We start from the raw sequence: 26229 nt of genomic DNA, 5'->3' as shown, positions 1-26229 counted from the left end.
CTTGGTTCACTACACTGTGAGGAAAGGTGCCAGCTTGATAAAGCGGTAAACACATTGCACGGATTAATCTACAGCGCAGCAGTCTGTCACTCCCAGGTATATACAATTATACACAATCACCGGTTTAAAATCAGATAATAATAATAATAATAATAATAAAAAACATGATCACATCACACTTAAAATGATTCACGCATTTTAATCCAGTTTATTGTATCCAAACATCAAGGAAAATGAGAACTTAATGTAACAAAACTGCTGTGTGTGTGTGTGTGTGTGTGTGTGTGTGTGTGAGAGAGTCTATATACAGGGTACTTTCTATTTACACAGCAGAGGTGTAAACAGACACATCCCAAGCAAGCGATTGATTTTTATTACTGGAAAGAGATTGTGATCCGGTCAGCAACTTTTTTTTTTGGTTTCGTTTCGGCCAGGTTGTAAAATAAAAGGGGGGGGGGGGGGGGATCCTAAAAAAAAAAAAAAAAAAAAAAATCAAAAAAGCCCCCCCCACATATTTCGTATTTGTATCCCACCTGAATCGTGTGTGTGTGTGTGTGTGTGTGTCTGCGAGCGAGCTCCAGTCAGCTGTTTCAATTTCCTATTCACAGCATTTAAGTGTGTTTCAAAAAAAAAAAAAAACACAAGAACAGTTGACACACAGCCACCCTTGCTCTGCTCAAAGTGTTTTCTTTGTGTTACTCTGGCACAGAGTCACGGAAATAAATCATTCTGGCTGAATCGAGTCACAGCCCTTTGGATGATCTCCCAATGTTTTTGCCCATTTTTTTCAACAGGCAGTACACCTCTGTGCCACAGTCCCTCATTATATATATACACACACACCACATAGAAAGAATTTTTTTAAAAAGCATCGCTTCTTGCTATTACAAGAGATCTGAAAAAAATATGCATCAATTTGCAATAAGGATTCTGTCTTAAAACAAAAAGAAAATAAAAACATTACAATTTATTCCTTTTGCAAGAAAAACACACACACATATATATATATTCATATCACAATTACTCAAGTACTATATTCTGTAGCTGAATAATGTTGAATTAATAATTATTATTATAATAATTTACACGCACTGCGCATAATTAGTTCTCCGAATGCACCTGGCCTTGCCAGAGAATATTTCTGTAGCGCTACGCCCCCCCACCCCCTCCCCTCTTTGTATTATCACGTGTGTTTGGGGGGGACGGGGGTCAGTTCACTTTGTTTGGAAAGGGAGGCAGTCTCATTTGAAAGAGACACTTCATCAGCCAAATGGATTTCAATGCCTCTGCAGCCAAGGAAGCTGCTGCCCAGGATTGGCCGTCCACTACAAGGGCACTGTCCCTCTGCCTGCGCTGTGCCTGTGACCTCCCATCACCGCAGCCCGCCCGCCCGTCCACCACAGCACAGTTAAAACCAGTGACAGCCCAGCTTCATGCTGAAGCTCTACCTGAGGAGGGCTGGCAATCAAACACCCTAGAGTGATCTCCAATCGATATGAAGGACAATATAAAAGTCAACCACAACGACACGGGGGAAATATTCAAGCCCTCCGGCTCCTCTTTGGGACGGGCACGGGGTGCTGCCTTGTTCCCTACATGGGACGGGGGCTGTCGATTTGGAATGAAAAGCGCGTGAAGGTCCGGGACAGCAGCTGCACCCCTTCGCTCTGAGGAGGCGACCTCACTTAAACCACACGAAGAACCACCAATCCATTCTTCATGAAATCAGGGTCACCTTGTATTTATGTAACCACATGCATAACATTCAGACTTCACTTTTGCAGTCAACACAAGTACAAAGTTACCCTGACCGTATAGTTAAAAAGAGAATTTCAATAGCAGGTATAGATGGCAATTAAGAAGTGCTTAAAAAAAAAGAGAAGTAGCCTGTCCTGAAATGAGGACAAAGGCACTTAATGGGTTAATTGAGGGGCGAGTATTAGTTTCCTCTCGTGGGGGGTTGGCACTGTCTGTCTGCACCCCCTCAATTTAACTAGATCACCTGCTTACTGAAAAACTAAAACCCACTGCAGTCAGGATTACTGTGACTCTACAAGAAAAACAAAACACTGAAACAACTGCTAAACTGAAAAGGCGTTCAAGCTGCAAGCACCCTTTCTTGGCACACTAAACGCACCGGACTCGGGTTCAAGAACTTGCCACTGGTGTCCGAAACTATTCTGCCGGGGAATCGAGCACACACACACCGTGCTTCTAAGAAAACATCTCTCAACACAAAACCTGCTTATTGCCTTTCAATTGTTTAGTGGTCCGGCCCTTTCCAGAATTCAAATAAATAATCTGTACAGCTTTTGTTTTCAGCGCATGATTGCGTTGGTAAGGATACATGTCTCCACACACACACACACACACGGACGGATTTTCAATTCTTTGGGCCTTGTTTTGGCTGCAAACTGCTGCGTCCTATTTTGAGAACAGTCGAGTAGGAAACGTGCCTGTAATCACAGCGGTGACATTTCACAGCCGCTATGAAACTCGACGCAGAGAAAATGAAGCTTTATCCTCAATGCGGGGAAGAAAACACCAAGACGTTTATTTTGTGCCTTCACAAGCTTCTTGTTTTATATGGAGGCATCATAAAAGCAGCTGAAGGGATGCGTTTGCAGAATTAACAGTTACATTTAGACTTTTACAATTACAATACAGCTAAAGAGAAAATTAAAAACAGGTAAATGATGCCAGTTTAAAAAGAAAATGACAAAGTAGCCCCGTCCTCAAAAGAGGTCACATCTTGGGTTAAAACTCCAGAACCAAAGGGAGGGGGGGGGGCGTACTTAAACATTTTAATTCCTTTTTAAAAAGCCAGACAAAATGACCCCACGGTTAACCCTTGAATGTCCAGTTTGCCAGCAAGAAGCTTCCACAGGACTCAGTAAATCACAGCTCACCTCCACCCGCGAACCGCACGCGCTGCCCTTCAGAACAGTAAACTAGGGCTACAAAGAGAAGCAATCGCACTACACTTTTAGTTGGTTTTTAGGTTTTTTTGTTAAACTATTTTCTTTTTTTTCTTTTTTTTTTAGACTTCATTGAATACAGTTGTTTTTAGTGCATTTCATCGCCTATTTTTCAATTATTATTTTTTAAACACAAACAAATGATACATTATTACTATCTGTTCTTAAACTAAACAAAAAAAAAAATGTGTTTCACTATCCACAAATGCCGGGCTTTTATCTAAGGAGCGTGGAATGAAAATTCAACATCCCAAATGAAGCATGAAACACAAGTTAATCTACCGACCACCGCTGCAGAAAACAAAAAACGAAACTAAAAAAAAAACACACACAAAGTCTCAAAGCCAAACTCCACCTGCGTTCTCCTCTGAAACCGATGGCATGTGCTTCTGGGCAGTAGTGTGCGCATTGATCAGAGAGCCGCATTGCTTCTGTCCTTCACAGATCTCCGACAGAAGCACCGACTGCACGAGAGAGCGTGGGTACAGCTGCAGGAGAAACAGCATCCAATCACAGCAGAGCCTGAGAAAGCACAGACACAACGCCAGCAAGATGCCACGCTGTTACTGACTGCAGAGATATCAGCATTAAACCCGCTTTCAGACCTGCAGCTGACATTAGTTTTGAATCAGTTTCGTGTAGTTTGCAAAAAAATGAACTAATTTCTGTAGTAAACACAACTGAAAAAATGTCAGCGTGACAAACACGTCTGGGATGATCCGACGCTGCGTTTGTTTTAACTTTGAGAAGGGTTGCGGATTACAAAATACGGATTTCTGCTCAAAATGCAGCAGCACTGATCAATTAAAAAAAATAAAGATAACTGAAGAGGGAGCGACAGCAACCGGATTTACAAATCCATGAATGCACTCGCTCACAAAGAATCAATGAATGCATATACAAGTTCACACAAGTAAGCAAGCCAACCAAACACCAGCCCCACCCCTCCTCTCTCTCTCTATCTCTACCCTTTATTTACCAATGCTGTAAACAGACCCCAAATCTGATTAAATACATTCAGAATCAGAAAGAAATCAAAGCACGTTTTAACGTCACAGTTTCAGTCACGCAGACTCCGGGAAGATCGATCGCTCTGCCCAGCTTTGCCCCCAACGTTGGTGTTTGTAACCCAAGCAAGCAAGCGTGGACAGAAAGCGAAGAGAACGCATCTCTGCAAGCAAAACCGGGATCTCTCTCCTTTCATTATATATATAAAAATTAAATTAAAACAAAAATCTGCAACTGCACACATGCCTTATGCAAGCATAACCCCCCCAACAGATCACATTAGGGTGCAGTTCATTTCATGGATTCCTTTGCTAGATTAGTTTGATATATATACATACATTAATACATATACATATATATGAAATTAGTTTTTTTTTTTTTTTTTTTTCTTAGTGCACGGTCCTTTGAAAGCTCAACCCCTTATCAAAACTCTCCAATCCCCACAGAAAAAGAAACAGAGAGATTGATTCCTCCTCGGCTGTGGCTGAGCGCACAGACCGCTCTCCCCTCAATAAAATAACATTTAAATAGGTTTTTCTGTTTCCTTCTGATTTGACGAGTCAGTCACTTTTCATCACCATTATCATCATCATCATTATTATTATTATTATTATTAATAATAGAATTATTTTCGGCTGCATTCCCTTCATAACAGTTCCACGGACCATGAATTCCGCTAGTCTGTTGATCATGAAGGAGTCCAGTTTTCTGTTTTTAAATCCGTTAAAATATAAATTATATATACACACACACTCACACATACATACACAAACAAACACGTACACACACACATATATATTTATATTTAATAACGGATCTATATATATATATATATTTCTCTATATATTTTTTAAATATCTCTCTCTCGTTTCCTGTTCACTGTGGCGGGACATTCTGCTCTTTCCCGATGAAGCGTCGGCCCGTTCCCTGAGGAGAGGATCGGCGAGTGGATGAGGATGAGGAGGAGGAGGAGGATGAGGAGGGGAAGGGGCGGCGTTGCTGCTCCCGCAGTTTGATCCCACTGCCGCTCCCTCTCAGCGGCCCGTTGTTCCTGTACGAATCCCTGGATCGCCCCTCTGGCTTGCCGTAGCTGTCTGCAGGGAGTTTACCCAGGCCAGGCTGCTGCTGCTGCGGAGTGTGTTTGTCTGTGGCGGGGGCGACGGGGGAAGTGGTATCATCGGGGGCAGCGGCCGGCTCTTCAGTGTTGCCTCGGAGCTCCCTCAGGGGCAGCGCTGTCACGGGGACGGGGGGTCTCTGACACACTTCAGCATAGCTCAGTTTCCGGGACTCCTGAACAGGGGGGGTGGGGAAGAGAGAGAGATTCAGTGTTAAGAAATGTAGTTATTTGAATGTTGAACATTGAAAAGTTATCCTGTGTTTGTATTCGTCATTTATAAAAAGGACGGTATTAGTGTGATCACACAGCTGGAGACACCCTACATGTGGAACCTTTCGTACCAGTGCAGGGTTGCTTGCGATGGCTGCAGTGGGGCTGGGGCTGGTGGCGGGGGCTGGGGGCTGTGTAGAGGGGGCGCTGGGGGCCGGCCGGGGGGGTCTGGAAACAGCGAGGGGCAGGGGGGCCATGACCACTGGAGGGGGGGCCGAGCGGGGCGTCTCTTTGGGGGCTGGGACCTCCACGGCTGGCTTCTTCTCCGGCAGGACCACACTAGAACAATAATAATACTTATTATTACATCACCAATACACTCTAAATGCAAAAACGTTCAAAGAAAAAAAGTCTGAATTAGGTTTCATCCGGGATTAGGTAGCTGGTTAGAGAAAGAAGCAAAGAGCTAAGCTAAAGAGAGAAAGCGCTGGGCTGCAGCGTGGAAGGCAGTGGATGTGTGAAGTAACCGAGCGACTCAGAGCGAGTTTTTCCTCTCACTTGGATCACTGATGAAATCCGCTCTGCAGCTCTGAGCTGCTCAGGGGGAGCGGGACTTAGCGTGCCGTGAAGTTCTTTCACTTAACGCACCCAGTGTGTTCGGAGCTCAGTGTTTGTTCAGCTGGGTTACCTTGCTTGGGGGGGCTCGTTGGAGACAGTGCTCGCAGGCTTGCCTGTGGCGGGGTGCAGCGTGGCAGCGACGGCCACGGGCTCCTCTTGCACAACAGCCACCAAATCCACCTTGCTGACCTCCTGCTGGCAACAAGCAGGCAGGTTAATGCACGGAACAGACAGACAGACAGACAGAAACAGAGTTTGATATGCAACTGGACACCAGGCCTGTTATTTAAGGTAAATTATTGACTTTAATTGAAAACAACTTGCAAGTGTCAAACAAAGTTTATCCCTGATTTTTTTTTTTTTTTTCAAAAAATTTACACACATCAGCCTTTTTAACAATCTAATTTTTCACGAAAAAAATCTCTTAGTAGTTTTTCTCAGCGGATCCCTGCAAGCCCGTGAGAGGGAGGGTGTGTGTGTTTGGGTGGGTGCGTGCGTGCGTGCCGCGGCTCACCTTGTCCCTGCTGATCCCTCGCACCACGTCCGACAGCCTGTTCTCCAGGACTGGCTCCCCCTGGGTGCTCACCACGCTGCCTGGGAGGGGAGGGAAGCTGGTTGCCGCCAGGTCGAATTTGGGGGGCTGGACTTTGATCTCAGAGAGCGCCGGAGGCCTCTGAAACAGCAAGAAAAAAAAAAATACTAAACTGAGAGGCGTCTCGATGGCCCACATCGATCAATATTACCAGCAAGAACTGTTTCTGGAAGCATTTTAGCTCAAGTCCCTTCCAATTGGCTCAGGGATGGAAATAAGACTCCTATTGCATTGCAGTTTCAGCCAATCCACGTTTTACTAAACAGCTTGATTAAAACGTCACGAATCTTAAGAGGAGCAAGACAGCCCGGAGTAAAACGTTAGACCAGAATTTACACAGACGCAGTCTGTAATATAATAAATAAAGATCCCGAGCCTCTCTTCGTCCAACACTCACCACGGTTCGTTCATCCTCTCTTCTCCTCCTCCCTCCACGGTAAGTGCTTTTTCTGTGCGAGAGCAAAAGGGAAGCACAGATCAGTACAAACCCCTACGCTGAGGCGGGGGAAGCAGTGTAAAAAAACAGACAGCCCTCAGATCTCATAATCTTAGCGCTCATTGGGTCAGGCTACGCAGTGCAGCGCACAGCTCCGGGGGGGGGAGGGGAAGGAGACTGGGGAGGGGGGGGGGGGGATGGTGTAGACACCCCTGGAACAGCTCACTACACAGCCCTGCCTGTGTCCCTCTATGCGCAACGGTTTCTCATCACTGGGCCAAAAACAAGCAACAGGAAAACAAACACTGCTCCAAAAGCATGAGGCATATGCAGCGATGGTCAATTCAACAGGGATGGGAATAAGACTCCTGTTGCACAGCAGTTACACCCGTTCCAGGTTTTACTACCAGCTTGATCAGCCCCCAGTGTGTCTAGGTAACAAGCTCAGGGGTGTCGTCTTATTAAACACAGCACAACCAGGAATGGATCAAACTGCTCTGCAGACGGGAGTCTTGTTCACATCAACTAAAACTCAGAACAGCCCGAGATCTAACAGGTATTACACAAGTTCTGAACCCACCTGCCCCTGCCTGCAAGGCTGCAGTCTCCGTTCTGCTCCGAGGGGGGGGTGTGGGGCTCCTTCACGGAGTAGGTACTGCCCTGGTCCGGGGGTCCCAGGACTGAGCCTTGGTGCCGGGGGGTCAGGGGGCTGCGGCCGCACAGACCCTCCACCAGGGGGGCCACTCCCCCCACTGCGGGACCCCCGTCCGAGGAACGAGGGGGGGGCTTCATGTGGTTCCTGGGAGGGAGGGTTACACACAGCGTCACTTTATAACGGAAGTTTATCAAAACTGTATGACAGATGAATTGATTAAAAAAAACCCCAACAAAATCAGAAATGGAATTGAACTCAAATTGACCCCATCCCTGATAATGGGTGAAAGAAAACAGATGCAGAAACACAGCCAGAAAAAAAATGTGCTTGGGGGGGAAAAGTAACACCAAAAAAATAAAAAAACACAAGGAATAAAAAAAATAATAATTAAAAATAAACCTCCCAGATGAATTTTCAAAACGAAAGCAGGTGTCAGAACTGCGATCACACTGCCTTTCCAACCCTCCTTCAATCTGTTTAACTCAAGCCCTGGCTCTGCCGTGTCAAACAAAGACTTATTTATTCTGTGTTCGGATCTGTAGCAGTTCAGACAGAACTAAAATCAACACATAAAATAATAAAAACTAAAAACACCCTGAAAATGTTTACAGCATGAATAACACTCTGTGCCGTGGCAGTACCTGTAATTATTAATTACATTCTTTCTTGAATACAGTGGGACACTGCGGGACAGTCACAGAGAGAGGGGGGGAGAGAGAGAGAGAGACAGAGCAATTATTAAATAAGACACAGAAAGCAAAGGGTGACCAAGACTGAATGGACATTAATGGAGATGATCGATGGAGACGAAGCTGTACCAGGATTTCTTTCATTTATTTTTAAATTAAGAATTTACATCTTATTAAAAACGCGCAGTAAGGCACTCAGCCCGGAGGGGCCTCGCTGCGCTTAGAAAACAGCGCCGGCATGGCTGAGAGATGGCAGCGTTAGCGAGAACCAACACGAACGCATTCCTGCCGTGTGTCTGCATGTCTCTCTGCAGAGCTCCCAGACAGCTATTCCCATGCAGTTACAGATGCGTGGAGGAGGTCGGGCGCCGCGCTCACTCACCGGTTTCTGTGGAAAGGAGGTCGGATGTTCAAGGAGCTGCCGTTCGGTTTGTAATTCCCGGGAGAGCTGAATCCGTTTACAAAGCTGCTGTTGGGAAACGGGGCCTGGATTCAGGAAGAAAAAAAAACAAACATCTGGTTAACATGTTAACTAACTAGCTTACCTCCCCACCAGCACAGCTAATAGCGCAGCATGAAGAGGTTACTTTGTGTAGATCGCTGTTCTGCACAGAGTCTAAGAGAAGCAGCGATCATCACAAACCCAAGCTGCTGTTTCTTCACTCCTGTCACTCTGAATCGATCGACCCCAGCGACCCTCCCCTGACTGTCAGCCCCTGATCTATCTATCAGAAAGCACTCAATATACAGAAATCAGTGCTCTAGCATTTGAGCAATGCAATCTCTAGTGCACACATAGGAATGGGGTGTAAAATCTGAGCACAGTCTCAGTGGTATCCAGTGTTTTGGGGGTGCTCACCAGCGGGGTCTCGAAGTAGGGTGTGGGTGAGGGGGTCCACGTCTGAGGCACGATGCCGTACAGGGGGTACTGCTGCTGTGGGCTGTACACCGGCTGCATGAAGAGCTGGGAGCCGAACGGGGTCTGGCTCGGGGTCTGCTGGGAGAACACGCTGGAGTCCACGCTGCGGTAGCCGTTCTTCGCAAAGAACGTGTTGATGGCTTTGATCCTGGCCTGGGACGCAAACGCAAGAGAGGAGAGAGAGAGAGAGAGAGCGATAGAGTGATAGAGAGAAGAGAGAGAGGGAGATGGGGAGAGAGAGGGAGAGAGAGAGAGAGAGAGGAGAGGAGAGAGAAGAGAGAGAAAGAGGGAGAGAGAGAGATTAACACAGGTCTCACTACTTCCCTTCCAGGTTTTACATGCTATCTTATAGAGAGAAAGGTTTTGATAAAATGTCTTCCCAGTGACGGAAATGAGACTCACACACTCAGGACACTAATGGAGGAATCTTAAATGCAGACCTGCCCGTTACAGGCATGGAAATAAAGACTCCTGTTGCACAGCCGTTTCACCCATTCCAGGTTTTACTAGCAGCTTGATTAGCTAGTGTATAGGGAACAAGCTCAGGTCTGATTAAAGTCCTAGTAAAACCAGGAATGAATCACACTGCTCTGCAATTGGAGTCTTATTCCCGTCCTTGAGTCATCAGGTTGTGGGTCACCCAGGCCCACTTCCTTTTGCTTAGAAATCCTGAAAGCAGCTCTGCAAAAGCAATGACAAGCATTCCAACTTTTCAAATGCCTTCTGTCAGCCCAGCATCCCCTCAGATCTCATAATCTTTGCAATCATCAGGACAGGCTGTCTGCAAACTGTGCAGCTTGGGAGAGGGGAGGGGAAGAGGGGGGGGGGGACGAAAAAATAAGAAAGAGAAAAAGAGAACAAAAGGAGGAGTTTTAAAAGAAAGAAAGAAAAAGTAAAGCAGAAAGAAAAAGAAGAGAGGGAGCCACACAGCTGCAGTGCCAGGTTCCTTCTAAGCGCGATACTGATCATCACAGGGGCAAGAACAGGGCAGCCGCTGGAGACTCGGGGATAAAGCACAGCAATGCAATACGGCTACACCACACAGCTAGACATCAGAGTCAGCTACCTACCATGATTGGCTTCCCCTGAAATGTTTTCACATCTTCCCTTAAGTATCTATGAGCCTAAACAGACAAAGAGAGGAGAGAGCGCATTCATTTCAAACATTACAATCACTAACTAAAAAAAAACAATTACAATGAAATCCAGGCTTCGTGTTCCCTCAGCTTTAGAAATGCCAAGAGAAACTTAAAATCCGATGGCACTTTTCTGTGTGTGTGTGTGTGTGTGTGTGGTTGTGTCACACAGCAGTGGTCTGTTAGCATGTCAAGCCTCTAACCACCATACATCTCCCTTGGTCTGCCGGTAAGATGCTGAAAAGAAGGGCTTGAATTTAAGTTTTTTACATCACTAGAACAAAAAAATAAAAAGGATATGAAGAGATGGCATGCGTACCTGCTGCGCGTCTGTGTCGGACTGGAATGTGATGTACCAGTTATTATTGTGAGCGAACTCCACACTGATCACCTTCGGACACTTCTCGTTTTTAAACAGGAATTCGACTTCCTAAAACAAAACAAAGAGAGAAAAAAAAAAAACATGAAACAGGACTGTACTACTGTCATGGCTACCGCTAGACACTTGCAATATCATTTTTGTAGCTTCTTTGATGTTAAATATCTAAATGATGTTCATATAGTTATTTTATGTAAAGCACTGTTATTATATGGTATAAGCTACAATTACGCAGGTGTGCCAAAGCTATCAAGCGCACTGCAATGGCAAGGAGTTACTAACTGCACAAATAAACAGCAGCCCTAAAGCCTGTTTCTTTGTTACAACGTTACCTCGACAGGGGTGGTCTCTGGAACCTCTCTCAGAATGATTATGCAGCGCTTGTGGTTCGGCCTCACTTTCTCTCCCTTCTCATCGACTTGCACCATCGGTGAACCTAGAAGAGGAAACGCATTTAAAAAAAAAGAACAAGCCCAGTTAAATCAAGGAGACAGAATCTGTGGGATCTCACTTGTTCAGGGTGCTTCTGAGTTTCATGCGAAAACACTACTGTGTATAAATCCTTCTGCCAGGCTGGAAATAAGACTCCTGTTGCACAGCAGTGCCACCCAGTCCAGGTTTTACTACTACGAGCTTGATCAGCCACAGTGTGTACAGGTAACAAGCTCTGTGTTTTATTAAACTCACTGTAAAACCAGGAATGGATCAAACTGCTATGCAACAGGAGTCTTATTTCCATCTCTGCAAAAAAAAATTGCCAGCACCTACTTGCTCAGTTAAAGATCAAGGATGATTTAATTCTCTTTCAAAAGCACCGCGTCATGAATAAACAGCGACAGCGGCAGGACCCTCAATTCTTCATGTCGGCTCACACGCGGACCCCAGAAGGAACACAAGCCCAGCCAGACTAGCAAGCGAGACGTTTGCTCTGTCCCCAGACAATGCCAGGACCCCCCACTGCGTAAGAGGAGCCTGGAGTAAGGAAGGGGAGCCACATCCTAAAAGACAACTTCGCTATCTAACTCTCAGGCAGGTAACTATGACTGAAGAGCAGCTCCTGAATTCACAGTCAAAGCACTTCAACACAGACCTTCACACAACATAACAAAGCAAAGGGACCAGCAAGGGAAATAAAGATCTGAATCGATCTTCTCTTTGTTTATTTTGATAGCTTGGCTTATTAACCCTTACATCTGAGAACGTCCAGTATGAGGTCCAGGTCTGTGGTGAGGGTCTTTATCCCCTCCATGCTGGCAATGGTCCAAATGGGGACGAACTGGTCGCTGTCCATCTGGGACATCAGGTACAGGTCCTTGGATAAGTTCTCTCTGCCAGGGGAGGGGGGGGGGGTGCAAGAGACAGACAATGTTTAAAAAGACCTATACGCAGTGAGCCTAATCAAGCTTGTAATAAGAACTGGAATGGGTGAAACTGCTACGCAACAGGAGTCTCATTCCCATACTGTTTTGACACGAGGGCAAAATGAAATGACTTTGAATACTTGAGCTGAGAAACTAAGAGACTGGAGACTTGGAGACAGAGGGAAGGAGACTCTTCTTCACACAGAGTGGTGAGGTGAGGGTAGGGAATGGGCTGCCTAGCCACGTTGTTGAGGCTGAATCACTGGGATCCTTTAAGACCCGACTTGGTTCAGAGATAAATGAGCTGCTCGGACCCGGACGAGCCCAGCCACCCCCCCCTCCCAGCTTGGGCTGCTCTGCGGAGATGGAGACGCACTCACCGAGAGAAGCAGAACTCCAGCTGCATCCGCAGAGACTCGCGCAGGTTCTCTGTGGGGACCGGCTGCTCCTCCGACAAGCCACCTGCTTCAGAGAGAGAGAGTGGGGAAGAGGGACAGCAAGAGCGAGAGAGGGGGGGAGGGGGAGGGAGGGAGAGGGAGGGAGGGAGAGAGAGAGGGGGTTAGAGGGAGAGAGAGAGAAATAAAATCCAACGTTAACACACTCCAGAAGACTGTACAGAACTGTAATGCAGCTGGTGTTGGGTTTCAGGTGCTGAGCCTTCAGATCTCATAATCTTACTGATCACCGGGATGGGGCACACTGGGGGTGCAGTGCTCAGGGGAGGGGGGGGGGGGGGGGGGGGGGGGGGACGGGACAGAAAGAGGGGAGGGGGGAGGAGGGAGGGAGGGGAAGAGAAAGGATACGAGGAGACACCACAGCTCCAGCGACCCCCGATTCCCTCGAAGCGCGATACTTGAATCATCAGAGGGCTCGGCATACTGGTGCGTGTGCTACATTGAGACTGTATGTTACGCTGTTACACTGACCAGTCCCTACATCTCTGTGTGCTCTAGTGACCGGTCCCTACATCTCTGTGTGCTCTAGTGACTGGTCCCTACATCTCTGTGTGCTCTAGTGACCGGTCCCTACATCTCTGTGTGCTCTAGTGACCAGTCCCTACATCTCTGTGTGCTCTAGTGACCGGTCCCTACATCTCTGTGTGCTCTAGTGACCGGTCCCTACATCTCCGTGTGCTCTAGTGACCGGTCCCTACATCTCTGTGTGCTATACTGACCAGTCCCGGCGACCGGCTCGTACAGGGGGAAGACGAGCTCGGGGGGGTCCATGCCGTTGACCGATGAATGCTCGGAGGGAGGGCTGGTGCTGCTGCTGCACTCGGACAGGCTGGAAACCATCACACTGTACGCCTTGCTACCATCGGCAGGGAGCTCAGAGTAGCCTGGAGGGGTGGGACAGACAAAACATATGAATTATACACACACGCTGCCTCACACTGGGATTCTAGGAGTCCTGTGCGGTTGTTAACATACGGCGCTGAGATGAGGCAGCACCTGCCAGGACTGAAAGGGTTCGCATCCAATCACAAAGCAGCATGGAAAGCAAGGCAGGCAGGGCTGCACAGCGATATGTTAATCACTTCAATAGCTCTCCCACTGAACGGCGCTCCAGTTTCTGCAATGAGCTCAGGGCGGGGTTAAACAGCACACTTTCTGTTTGACCTGCTTCAGGATTTTCGGGGGTCTCTCTCTGGGGCTCACCTTCGGTGTAGGTGCCGGGTTCGGGGGGGCTGTCCGGCCAGGCGCTGTCCGTCCCGTTTGCGGAGTCTGGAGCGGCTCCCGTCCCGCCCGGAGGGATCTCCTGCCAAACCTTGGCGTTGGGGTTCAGACCAGCGCCTTTCGAAGTTACCTGCGATTGAATTAAAAACACGCCGATATAAAACTCAAAACAGCAACAAAAAAAAAATAATAATATCAGACCTGGGATCAATCATAATGACGTTAATTATAAAATGAGCTTCTCACAGTGGCAACAAATGAAGCTGAAGCCACTGTCAGAGTCAGTCAATTAAAACCAGCTTTAAAATGAAACCAGCTGAACAACAAATCACAACAATGATCATGGATTTTAAAAAGGAACTGAGATTGAAAAACAGGACTCGACTCCTCCCAGCTGTCATTAAAGACTCCTAATCTCTCCACCACTTAGAGACCAAACAAACCAGAGGAACGTCTCCCTCACAAAAACAGAACCCCGTTGAGGAGGCGCTCAGCTGTCTTCATTCAGGGAGTGTTTATAAAACTCTTCAGAGCAAGCAGGAGATCTGACTTTCCACACCTTGATTCAGCACGAACCTTGAGCTAGCTCATCTAAAGGTAACGCCAGGCAGTCTGGGAGAAATGCTTTATATTTACATACATCTGATGAAAACATTCACAGTAAAACCAGGAACGGATCAAACTGCTGTGCAACGGGAGTCTAATTTCCATCCCTGCACCCACAAACCGTGCATTCATAATATTCAGTTATTTTTAGAAACATCATCTTATTTCGCTTCATTTTCACTGCTGATCTGTGCCGGTCTGAAATTATAAACACTGCCTCACCCCTGACCTCTCTTCTGTCTGCCTCTCTCCACGTACAGACAGCACAACGAGTTTAAATGAGTCTTAGTATTTGGAGTGGCTAAGCTGATTAACTCCCACACAGATCTGCATAGTGGGGAGCTGGGAATCTCCACCACAAGCAAAACAGGCAGCTGCTTTTTGTTTCCTTCAACTGCAAAGCATGGCCTGCAGTTTTCACTTGACGTTGGCTGATTTGTGATGGATTTCAAAAGCACCGCGTCATGAATAAACAGCGACAGCGGCAGGACCCTCGATTCTTCATGTCGGCTCACACGCGGACCCCTGAAGGAACACAAGCCCAGCCAGACTAGCAACCGAGACGGAGTAAGGAAGGGGAACCACATCCTAACAGGAGCTCGTCAAAACAGAAAAACAGGCTGCGTGTGTCTTATTAAACTCCTAGCAAACCCAGGAACGGATCAAAACGGCTATGAAAACAGGAGTCTTACTGCCATCCCTGCTTCTGAATTTAAAAAAAGAACAGGCTGCTCTCACCTCCCACCTATCTAATTATATGCTATAATGCCACTGCTTTTAAAGAAGTAGGCGTCCGTATTACACAACAAGGAACAGGCATTTAAGAACTTGAGTCTTTCTTAATTTCTGTACGCCAGCAAACCTGTTTGTAATAAACGCCCTTGAGGCTGTCTACAACAACTAGGGAGGGAGAGACTCGCAGGCTGTCTATGTGGGAGTTATGTTATAGGAAACACACACGCACACACACACAGAGACAGACACAGAGACACACAGAGACAAAGACACACACACACACACAGACACACACAGACACAGACACACACACACAGAGAGAGACAGACACACACACAGAGACACAGACACACACGCACAGACACAGACACGCACACACACAGAGACACAGACACACAGAGACACAGAGACACAGACACACACATGCACGCACACACACAGAGACAGACACACACACCGCTCCAGCAATACTTAGTCATATAACATTCAAAGACAAATGATTCAGCTAGAAGTCTTTCTCCAGGTCTTCAATTCAAACTGAAGACACTGAGATAGACATTACTCTCATAGATTTTAGACAAGACCATTTTAATATTATCTACTATACCAACACATCGACGATAGCGCCACTATGAAGGCGAGGGGGAAAGGTACAGGGCTTTTTAAAATGAAAAGCACGGCTATGTCGATTTAGTTTACAGGCACATGTCAAATATTACGGGCGACACACGCATGACATTTACTTAATGTATCGAGGGTATCGCTCGCTACTCCTGCTTGCGAGAATTATTACGCGTATTATTTGTTTGTTATTACTATTTATTTTATAAAAATGTTTTTTGTTTTTAAATATTTTATACAGCACTTTACACTCACCTGCAAAAGCGAGTCCACGACGCCCTCTTTAATTAATAGGAGTCTGATAAAGGAAACGCCGGACTGCAGAGACTTGAAGAGACATGTAAAGTAATGTGCGCGACGCGGGGACGCGGAGTGACGTCGATGCGTGTTCTAACACGGCGCTCATATCCATGCAAGCACCGCATTTCTCTCATAACTCCGATCGGGCAGCATGGGGTTAACAGGCGGAGTCGCGGCGGGGGGAGAGAGCTGCTGTTGACTCATCCAAAGTCCTTCTGCTAGATAACCTTCAAAATGGGGACGAGGGTCGGAGGCTTCACAAGACTCGACTCTGTTTGTGTGAAAGACAGAGAGGTCATCACGCGGTGCCTTTCGATTCACCCCCCTCCCCTCGCCTCCCCTCCCCTTTCGATTCACCCCCCCTCCCCTCCCCTCCCCTCCCCTCTCGATTCACCCCCCCTCCCCTCCCCTCCCCTCCCCTCCTCTCCCCTCCCCATTCTCAGTGCTTCCCTTCTCCCCACCCCCACCCCCACCCTCCCTTTTTACCGGCAACGCATTCATGGGATTTCGCACATGGGACTAGCTCTGAATACCCCAAGTCAATCGCCCTATTATAGCAAAAGCCTGCACACATCCACCCCTAGACTATATACAATCACAAACAGGTGTGCAACCAGAGAAACGAAACGATCGGCAGATAAAAAAAAAAACACACGACAAGAAAAAAACCCATCATGCGGCCTTCAGCTGGCTAAACCGGTTCCCTCTTTTTCCTCTCTCATTCCCATCCCTGCATTAATTATATATGCATCTCTCGCCCCCAATCCCATTTAAATAAGCTCACCTCCATAAACAACAGCATTGCGTTCGTATCCCAGCCTGCTCGAGAGATGCTGCTGTCGCACGGTGTCGTTGCTCTTGCACGGCGCGGCGTGTTTTACACTCGGAAGGAAGCTAGCTGGGCCCGTGCTGCTGCATGCATGCTGCACGCTCCGCTCCGCTCTCCCTCTCACGCCAACCCGCGCCGCAATCCGCGCTCTCTCATTGGAGGACACGGCTGTCTGTCAACCGCGACGCGCACGGCTTCCTTTCCGGGGCACCTGAGGCAGCATGGCCGGTCACGTGTGCATGGCCGGCGTGATACTCACGTTGCACGCAGGGAGCGTGCAGGCAAGACAGACAGGAGGTCTCTGCACTAGTGAAAACTCACTTGAAACTCAAAACAAAAACCTATTATATATGTAATAAAGCACTTAACCATACGACAGATCTCACATTTATATTATTATTATTATTATTTATTTCTTAGCAGACGCCCTTATCCAGGGCGACTTACAATGGTTACAAGATATCATATTATTTTTACATACAATTACCCATTTATAGAGTTGGGTTTTTACTGGAGCAATCTAGGTAAAGTACCTTGCTCAAGGGTACAGCAGCAGCGTCCCCCACTGGGGATTGAACCCACAACCCTCCGGTCAAGAGTCCAGAGCCCTAACCACTACTCCACACTACTGCCCTTATAATTTAGCCTTTCGTCTCTCATTAAAAAAAAATTACAATTCCCTTTTAGAAACTGGGAATTAATTTTTGAAAAGCAATTTGAAATGGAACATGATTTGAAAAAGCAGCAATTGCTCCCGATCCTGGCCGGCTCAGCACAGTCCTGTGTGTTAATCCTGCTGCTTCATAATTCTCCACTCTGAGCTTCACTCCCAGTGTTGGGAGCCTCGCTGTGCGACGGTGACGATGTATTAATTAATTAATCGCCATCATGCTGCGGGGCGGGGGGGTCAGAGTCCCGTGTTCAAAATCAGACTGTGTCCCACAGCGCCATGCTTCCTGTCAATGCTCTGCCAAATCAGACCGGAGGTGCTTAATCTCTCATTAACCAAATCATTACTGTTCTTATTAAACTTGTCTGTGTTGAGCTCTTTCCTCATGTAGTCAGGTAACCAGCAGCCCGATTGTGATTGTGAATCTCTCATTATATATATATATATATATAAAGCACAGCAGTGTCACCCATTCCAGGTTTTACTACCAGCTTGATCAGCCCACAGTGTGTCTAGGCAACAAGCTCAGGTGTGTCTGATTAAACTCCTAGTAAAACCAGGAATGGATCACACTGCTATGCAACGGGAGTCTTATTTCCATCCCTGCAAATCACACTCACAAGGTTAGACACGATCTGCCTGCCTCTGGTTGCACGCGTCTCAGCCTGAATTCAACACCACGTTGGATTTATCTGACAGACACCTGTACCCAAGGAGACTTCCAGACGTCACAGGGTTGCAATGCAAGACACACATTTAAAAACATGTTCACAGTAACTGTAAACAATACTACTGAAAGATGAACTAGGATGCAACATGTTAGGATTGATTCAAGTTATACCTGCAGTGCCATACTAGCAGAGCAAGGACAGCGCCTCAGCCAAGGACCCAGAAAGAGCCACCATGAGCAGGGCTGGGTGGAAGCAGCGTGCCCGAGGGGCTGCCCTAGCTAGCTGGGGCCAGAAGGGTTTTTAAAAAGGTTCACGATAGCCTGCTTGCAGTGCCGGGACAGCACACAGAAAACGCTGCTTGAAATGGGTTAAAAAAAATAAAAACACTCTGGGGGAGTCACCTACCAGACACATCGTGCACCACGGACACAAAGAACATTCAGAGCTGTCTGATCCATTCCCTGTTTTGTTTTTTGTTTTTTTTTACTACATAAGTGGTTTGTGTTACTCTGTGTAAGTGGAATTCCTGCAACATAACTAATCTGACAAATCAACACTCAGCAAAACATGCCGTCGTTCTAATTAACCCCTGCTCTGGTTTCTACAGGAGGCTTCAGGGCAGCGATGGAAGCCTCCTGATGGAGTCACAGACCCTGAGAATTGAAATAAAGAATCCATCGAGGTTCTGGGCTTCGCTAATCACAAGCTGAGGATTTTCAAAGGAAGATCACGTAGAAATGAGGGCTGGGAACGGCTCATGTTGCTACGCACGTCAAAAGCTGTACAGGAAAGGATCCGGGTTTGTGTCCCTAAGGGAAACACCGCGAGATTTGAATAAGACTTTCACCTGAGCTTGTTACCCACACACACTGTGGCTGATCAAGCTCGTAGTAAAACCTGGAGTGGGTGAAACTGCTGTGCAACAGGAGTCTTATCACCATCCCTGAATAAGACTCCTGTTGCACAGCGGTTTGATCCATTCCTGGTTTTACTATGAGTTAATAAGACACACCCGAGCTTGTTACCTATACACACAGCGGCTAATGAAACTCCCTTGAAATGCTTTCTCAGCGGACACGGTTGCTATAAATACACTTCATTAATCAGCCAAGCCCTGTGTACTTCACTCACAGCCTCACTGCTTGGCTGTGATCGTACAAGCACAGGGATGGAAATGAGACTCCCGTTGTATAGCAGTTTCTACTGTGAGTTTAATAAGAGACACACTCAATGGGGATAATCCAGCTCGTTGGAAAACCCGGAACGAGGGAACCTGCTTCGCAACAGGAGTCTTATTCCCTGCACTCGGATCAGTGGTTCGTTAAGCCTCCTGTGTGTCACACTCTTCCAGGGGTGCGGTCACTTGGGATATGCCTCCTCAGCTAGGGGTTACAACGCTCTCATGCATATATATATATATATACAAAATGAGTGGTGTGCTCCAATGTTTGTGTCCTTTATCCATACTGTACTAAATTAAGATACCTTTAGCTAAACATTACCCAAGCGAAATCAATCACAGATGGTGCTGCATGCTGGGCTTCTCTGTGAACATTGGACTCTGAGGTCGTTAGTCTGAACCAGTGGAGCTGGAGTTTGAATTAGTATGCCTCTTATTAATTCGAGATACGTGTACCCACATGATTATGTACGTCTTTTGAAACAAAACAAAACACACCAGTCAGTCAGTCAGTCAGTGTTGGGGTAAATTACTTTTTTTTTTTTTAAATAACTTTTTAAAATCAATTAGTTCAATTCGCATTCCCCTTTTAATCAGTTCAAAAGGGCTTCGAATTAGAATCGAAATCAATTAAAAAGTGAATTGGGGGTTGATTCGGCCGGGCCAGTGCGTCATAAAATGCTCAAAATTGTAGCTCTGGATGGGAAAAATAAAAGTATTGTGCGAGTCTTCTCCAATAAAAACAAGGGCGATCTTATCAGATCAGTGTCCTACAAAAACACACACAGGCCTAGTCTACGGGCCTCGCTTGCCCGGGTTTAGGTCAATTTGACCTCCCCCTCCCTCCCCACCCCCGGGGGGGCAAGAGACGCAATTAATTACCGATAATATTTCACAGAGAGAAATACAGCTACAAATGTGTTTTATTTCCACACATTTGCGGTTCACTGCGGGAGGTCGCGACCGGCGCCATGTGCTTTCGGTTTATTTAATTTGTCCGGGGGGGGGGGGGGTGGGGGGGGGTATGTCCCCGAGAGGAACTGAGCCGCTTTCACCGATAACTCAACCCAAACCGACCCGATCACACCGCGGTGTGCACAGATCCACGCGTTCCGCGCAGGGAAGCTGTATTTGTTGCCCGCCTGGTCGCCTCGTTATATTGATAACAGAGCGCCTTGATATCGCAGGCTTCGGGTTTCGTGCATTCAGACTAGGCCTTGCTGTGGCCTTCTCCATATGGGGCGCCGATCACCCGGCAAAACGGGATTTAAACCAGCAATCAATCCCGTCACATCAAATGTGCCAAATATTACAGACCCCCCCTGCCTAACTGAGGCGACACAAAGCGATCAGCCACCGAATTCAAACTTTAAAATCCCCAGATTCCGATCGAAACCCCCCACACCTCGATAGCACCGGTCTGTACATGCATTTATATAATATTTATCTGGGTTATACTTGGTATCGCGGTATAACATACACCAGCCCCCCCTATATATCCGCATAGCAGCAATGAAACGATTCAACTCATGCAACGCGTCCGTCAAAAACGAAACAAAACGAAAAACACAACTTATTTTGGGAGGGGAGAGACTAACTCTGGCACGGATCTCTGTAAAGGCTTATGCACACGCACACACACGGATAGATACACACCTAGTTAATATGTGACAATCGGACCCCCGACTGCAATGCAACATATCAATAATATATAACCGGTTCGGGGTGGGGGGGGGGGGGGGGGGGGTCTCCAGGTGTATTTTCGCTGGCTTCTACTCACCATGCTGCCGGACTCGGGTGCGCGGTTGTCTCCGTCCCCTCCTCGGCTCTCGGCTCTGGTCTCTGCCTCCTTCTCCTGCTCCTGCGGCGGCGGCTGCTCCACTTCGACCCGCTCTGAACTCATCGGCAGCTGCTGGCGCCCTGCTTCCCCTCCCCTCCGACTCTCTCGGTCCAAAAAAGAAAATGTTCTACCACTGTTCGTAGGATGTTTATTTATTTATTTATTTATTTATTTATTTATTTATCTTCCTTCTGAATCGCTTTTTAAAAAAAAAAAAAAAGAAAGACACGACATACAATCGACAAAAACAACGTCGGGTGTTGTTCACGGTTTGATTTTTCGATCCGCGGGGTGCAGTTTGCTTTCCAAGCCGGAGGACAGAAGCAGACACTCGGGAGCGCAGCACCGCGCCACTCGCTGACAGAAAGCACACCACCACCGTCCCGGCAGCCACCGCGACCCCTCTCTCACACACACACCCCCCCACCTCACCTCGCTTAGCAACCGCCGAACACAGAGAGTGCCGCATAGCAACCGCACAGCAACGCTCCCCGCATAGCAACCGCGCATGGCTAACACGACAGGACCACAGCACGCCTTTTTGTATTTATTTATCACTTAAAGTAATTGAAATGTATGTTTTTATATAGTAGTTTTGCTTTTTTTTTTTTTAAAACCATGATATAGTGTTAGCTGAGAGAGCATATTAACAACGCTGTTCTTGTGAGCTCACACCTTGTACACTCTGCTTGATAAACAGAACTGGACACAAACTCTCCAAATCAGTTAAACCGACCTTTATTTATTTTGTAATGGGCTTATCACAGCTGATGAGGCAACATTAAACAAAAAAAAACAGTAATAAGATCATTTCAGTCCTTTTTATTTATTTTTCGCTCTCAAATTTAAATAAAAATTGAAGTTCTTGAAAAAAGGAGGGTTGGTTTCAGACATCTTACCCACACAAATAAGACACAGGACACCTCTACGAAGACTATAAAGAGAATACTGAATTCAAACGCCAGTAACCAGAACCAGTACTTGAGTGATGGGTGTGCTAACGTACTGGCTTTTCCCCATTGAGAAGGCACACCTGAGTGACTGTATAGCGTTCTATAAACCAGGAGAGTCCAGCACAGTCCTGGAGGGGCACTACACTCCAGGGTTTAACAGCTACAGCGAGAGCGTGAACAACGTCAGGGTTTGGGTGGGGGCTTAGCTGGTTCAATGAAACAATTTGGGATGAGGGTTGGAACAGAAGTCCAGGACCCTGCTGTGAACAGAGAGCCGGGGGTCCTCGTTGCCTTGCGGTGGCTCGCGGTGTTTAGATGCTGCGTCGGTGCCTCCTCTCGCTCCTCTGCTCTCACGCCTTCGTCGTTCCTGACTGGGAAGCCTGCTGGACCTGCAGCTGCTGGATCTTCATGTTCATGACCTCGATCACAGCTGGGAGGAGAGAGAGAGAGAGAGAGAGAGAGAGAGAGAGAGAGAGAGAGAGAGAGAGAGAGAGAGAGAGAGAGAGAGAGAGAGAGAGAGAGAGAGAGAGAGAGAGAGAGAGAGAGGGGAAAAAAAAGAAAACTGTTCCTCCTTGTCTGTCCAAAACACGCACACAGCTGGTTTCATAGAAATTAGACTCCTGTTGCATAGCAGTGTCACCCATTCCAGGTTTTACTATGAGCTTGATTAGCCCCAGGGTGTACAGGTAACAAGCTCAGGTGTGTCTTATTATTAAACTCCTAGTGAAACCAGGAATGGCTCACACTGCTATGCGATGGGAGTCTTATTCAGGGATGGCAATAAGACTCCTATTGCACAGCAGTGTCACCCATTCCAGGTTTTATTACGAGTTTGATCAGCCCCGGGGTGTACAGGTAACAAGCTCAGGTGTGTCTGATTAAACTTAAACTGTAACGACCGGAGAATAACTGTGTAAAACTGTAATGAAACAAACTAGCACTGGAACTGCGATTGCAATTTGAGAAGCCAGCGCTGCTGTAATTGAAATCGAATTTGTAATTGAAATTGTAATTGAAATTGAGAAATTGAGACAGTGTAATTGGAATTGAGACAGTGTAATTGTAATTGATACATCGTAATTGAGACATTGTAATTGAGATTGTAATGGCCCTGCTCTGCCCACCTTGCTTCATGCCGTGTTTCTCCTGCAGCGCTGGCTGGATCTTCTCAATCTGCTTGGTGAGGAAATCGATTTTGCGTTTGAAGAATTCCTTGGTGTCCTCGACGTTCTGCAGGGAGAAAGAAGAGAGGAGGCCGTTTAGCAGCCAGAGAAAACCCAGGCAAGACTCTCTGCTAGGAGTGCGTGCACAAACTCACTACAGAAAAATCCATTCCAAACTCCAGTGCCTTTAGAAAATCAATTCCAAACTCCAGTGCCTTTTAATCCATTCCAAACTCCAATTCCTTTAGAAAATCAATTCCAAACTCCAGTGCCTTTAGAAAATCAATTCCAAACTCCAGTGCCTTTTAATCCATTCCAAATTCCAATTCCTTTAGAAGATCCATTCCAAACTGCAGTTCCTTTTAATCCATTCCAAACTCCAATTCCTTTAGAAAATCAACCTCAAATTCCAATTGAAATGATCATCTGACAGTGGCAGCAGATTAGTTAAACCGAAGTCACTGATCATCAATTAAATTGAACAAACCACAACACTGACTGTGTCTCTAAACTATCAAGTCCTTCGAAGGAATTCGAATTGGGAATTGATTTTCAAAAGCCACTGCACAATTCCAACCCTGCCTAGCAACAATGTCTACAAGAATAAATAAACTGCTACCTTTTCCACGTAATATCCTGTGCCAACATCAACCAGAACGTGCTCCACATCACTCAGAGTGCCAGGGACGTACATCTCAGAGGCAGGGTCAAGGGGGTGCAACATTGAAACAAACACCATATAGAAAACAGTCTATTCAAAATAAAACCTCATGATGTTGTGCAACTTGGTTTAACTTCATCGCTTTTCATAAATAAAAAGAAATACTTCAATCCAAATATATATATATATATATTCCTATTTTTATTTTATTTTTTAAGGTCATAGGCATTCAAACAATGCAAAATTGGAAAGATAGAAAGATCCTCCATCTCCATTTATTAATTTAGAAGAGAAAAAAAAACACGACACACTGCTAAAGGCGGCAACAAAAGCTGCACAGCTCTCCTGTGAGTAAGGGGGTCTATTCTCCAAGGCGTGCTGCGTACCGGGAGCCACCTGCAGCCCCGCACGCTGATGACAGAGGCAGCTGCAGCTACAAGGATACAGAACTGGTCAAAGGGACCAGCAACTCTTTACCTAGGAGACAAAACGAAAGACTGGATGAAACAAAACAACTTCACATTCAACAGCAAAAACACAACGCCCTTCAGAAATGCAGCCTGCAGAGATCTTACACCGAGGACTTAGACTTGCATACGATACAGTCCAGATATTATATCTATCTATCTAAGCCCCCCTTATAGGAAGCAGACAGGTGGAGCTCGCACCTTTGTTCTCTGTTTTGAGCACGTTCATGCAGTCCTTCGCCTCCACGTATTTGGTCTGCACGACTTTCAGCTGAGCAATGGACGAGGTCAGAAACTCCGTCTCCTGTTTAAACACAAGGGTGCAGGATTTAAGAAGGTGGAGATCTCAGGATAATAATACAAATATATACACACACGATGCCGTACAAATACATCCGCGATGTAGTCAGACAGACATTTGCAAACACCAATCATAGCGTCCTTACAGACTGTCCGGACTGGGAGCTTCATGTCAGAAGAGTTTATCGAGCTTTTCTGAGCCCTGTCCGGCTGTATTGAGACGAACTGGTCGGTAATAACCCGGGTTGAATTCCAATTGTAAAATACGCACTTCATATTTAACTGTCATGGGCAGTGACATTGTCAATGCAAGTCGAACCTTGATGAATTGGAATTAGAACATGTAATTGATCGATTATGATTATGATTATTATTATTATTATTATTGCAGTTCAGTGACGCCTTTATTTGTCATTTCGATCAATATTCTCAACCACTTTTTTTAAAAAAACAAAACAAATTTTGTTTTTAAAAAAATAAAAGTTCTATAACACGTCTCTGTATTTTTTAGCTGTGATTATCTCAGAGTTATTTTGAATAAGCAGAGGACACGGGTTCATGTTTGTAGTAAAAAAAAAAAAAAAAAGGCAGGCAAGAGAATTTAAAAAATACAAAAGACAAAAATTAGGGTGTAAAATACGATCAGAAATCGGTATATTAATCAGAATCCATCGCCAGGCTGTGTTATATATATAAATATTTCGTGTGTTTTCATGCGAACACGCCGGCTGGTGTGTTTTGTACCCCTGCTTACAGTAAAACACGCACCGTTACCATCTCCCAAACACCATATCACCTCAAACCTGTGCCCGTTATGTATTACGTTTCGTTTTTAACTTGAATAGCGGCTCGGCTGACCTGCTCGAACTGTCCTTTCAGCCCCTCCAGTTGAGGCAACGAGAGCTCCGCCAGATTCACCGCCATGTTGCAAAACGACAACCGGCAAAGACGACACCCACTTCCGCCAGGGACCGGAAACGACGGAGGAGGAGGAGGAGGCATAGAAACCCTGGAAAGAAATACCAGAGCAGCCGCACTAGATATTGTACTCGGTGATAGAGACGCATAGTGTGGCGCCATCTAGCGGAGAAAACGAGTGAGGCGCTTTAACTGAATACGGGCGGATCATCTAAGCGGCAAAAATAATTCAGACATAAAGAAAGGCGCTCGTAAATCCTTGGATAAAGGCGTCTGCCAATTTAATAAATACATAAATAATAATAATAATAATAATAATAATAATAATAATAATAATAAATCAGTTTGAGACGTTTAAACATGTTTCTTGGTGTTGCTCTTTGTAAGAAATATACTCCGGACGTCCTGGTGTCCGGGTTTAAGTGAAACGCATAAGAAACGCGAACCTGCCTTTAATATTGTCTTTGCCACACCGTATAAGTTACGGGACATTAGCGTGTAACGTCTTCAGGTTGCGCATTGAAGCGCATAGAGGCTGTGT

At 46.3% G+C, this 26229-nt stretch overlaps 2 protein-coding genes and 1 non-coding gene across 8 annotated transcripts; all 3 read right to left on the bottom strand.

Annotated features, from left to right (window-relative positions):
* Positions 1-947: 947 nt before the first annotated feature.
* On the bottom strand, positions 948-21617 carry LOC117401028 (la-related protein 4). Of its 5 annotated transcripts, none has more exons than XM_059013497.1 (17): positions 21167-21617; positions 13757-13904; positions 13273-13437; positions 12479-12563; positions 11929-12065; positions 11070-11173; positions 10678-10788; positions 10293-10346; positions 9163-9375; positions 8686-8789; positions 8256-8297; positions 7540-7758; positions 6921-6972; positions 6446-6604; positions 6002-6126; positions 5445-5652; positions 948-5276 (listed from the first exon to the last, which is right to left on the bottom strand). In XM_059013497.1, the coding sequence occupies exons 1-17, from the start codon at positions 21287-21289 to the stop codon at positions 4863-4865; spliced, it is 2463 nt and encodes an 820-aa protein (XP_058869480.1). In that variant the 5' UTR covers positions 21290-21617; the 3' UTR covers positions 948-4862. The 5 variants fall into 5 exon arrangements, with proteins under 5 accessions (XP_058869480.1, XP_058869482.1, XP_058869481.1 ...); XM_059013499.1 differs by having other exon boundaries at positions 12479-12560; XM_059013498.1 differs by having other exon boundaries at positions 6002-6123; positions 21167-21616.
* On the bottom strand, positions 11597-11729 carry LOC117967109 (small nucleolar RNA SNORA49). The gene has a single exon (XR_004661852.1). It is a non-coding gene; the product is annotated as a small nucleolar RNA SNORA49 (small nucleolar RNA).
* Positions 21618-21948: 331 nt separating the features above from the next.
* Positions 21949-25770, bottom strand: LOC117966941 (prefoldin subunit 5-like). 2 transcript variants are annotated; one of them, XM_059013413.1, is made up of 6 exons: positions 25629-25770; positions 24672-24774; positions 24449-24480; positions 23962-24036; positions 23304-23409; positions 21949-22609 (listed from the first exon to the last, which is right to left on the bottom strand). In XM_059013413.1, exons 1-6 carry the CDS (start codon positions 25692-25694, stop codon positions 22530-22532), a joined length of 462 nt encoding a protein of 153 aa, XP_058869396.1. In that variant the 5' UTR covers positions 25695-25770; the 3' UTR covers positions 21949-22529. The 2 variants fall into 2 exon arrangements, with proteins under 2 accessions (XP_058869396.1, XP_058869397.1); XM_059013414.1 differs by having other exon boundaries at positions 25539-25645.
* Between the last annotated feature and the right edge of the window lie 459 nt (positions 25771-26229).

Source organism: Acipenser ruthenus, chromosome 45 (assembly GCF_902713425.1).
Source record: "Acipenser ruthenus chromosome 45, fAciRut3.2 maternal haplotype, whole genome shotgun sequence".
Lineage (NCBI taxonomy): Eukaryota > Metazoa > Chordata > Actinopteri > Acipenseriformes > Acipenseridae > Acipenser > Acipenser ruthenus.
Note: the sequence above shows the minus strand (reverse complement) of the source record. Positions and strands in the feature narration are given on the sequence as shown.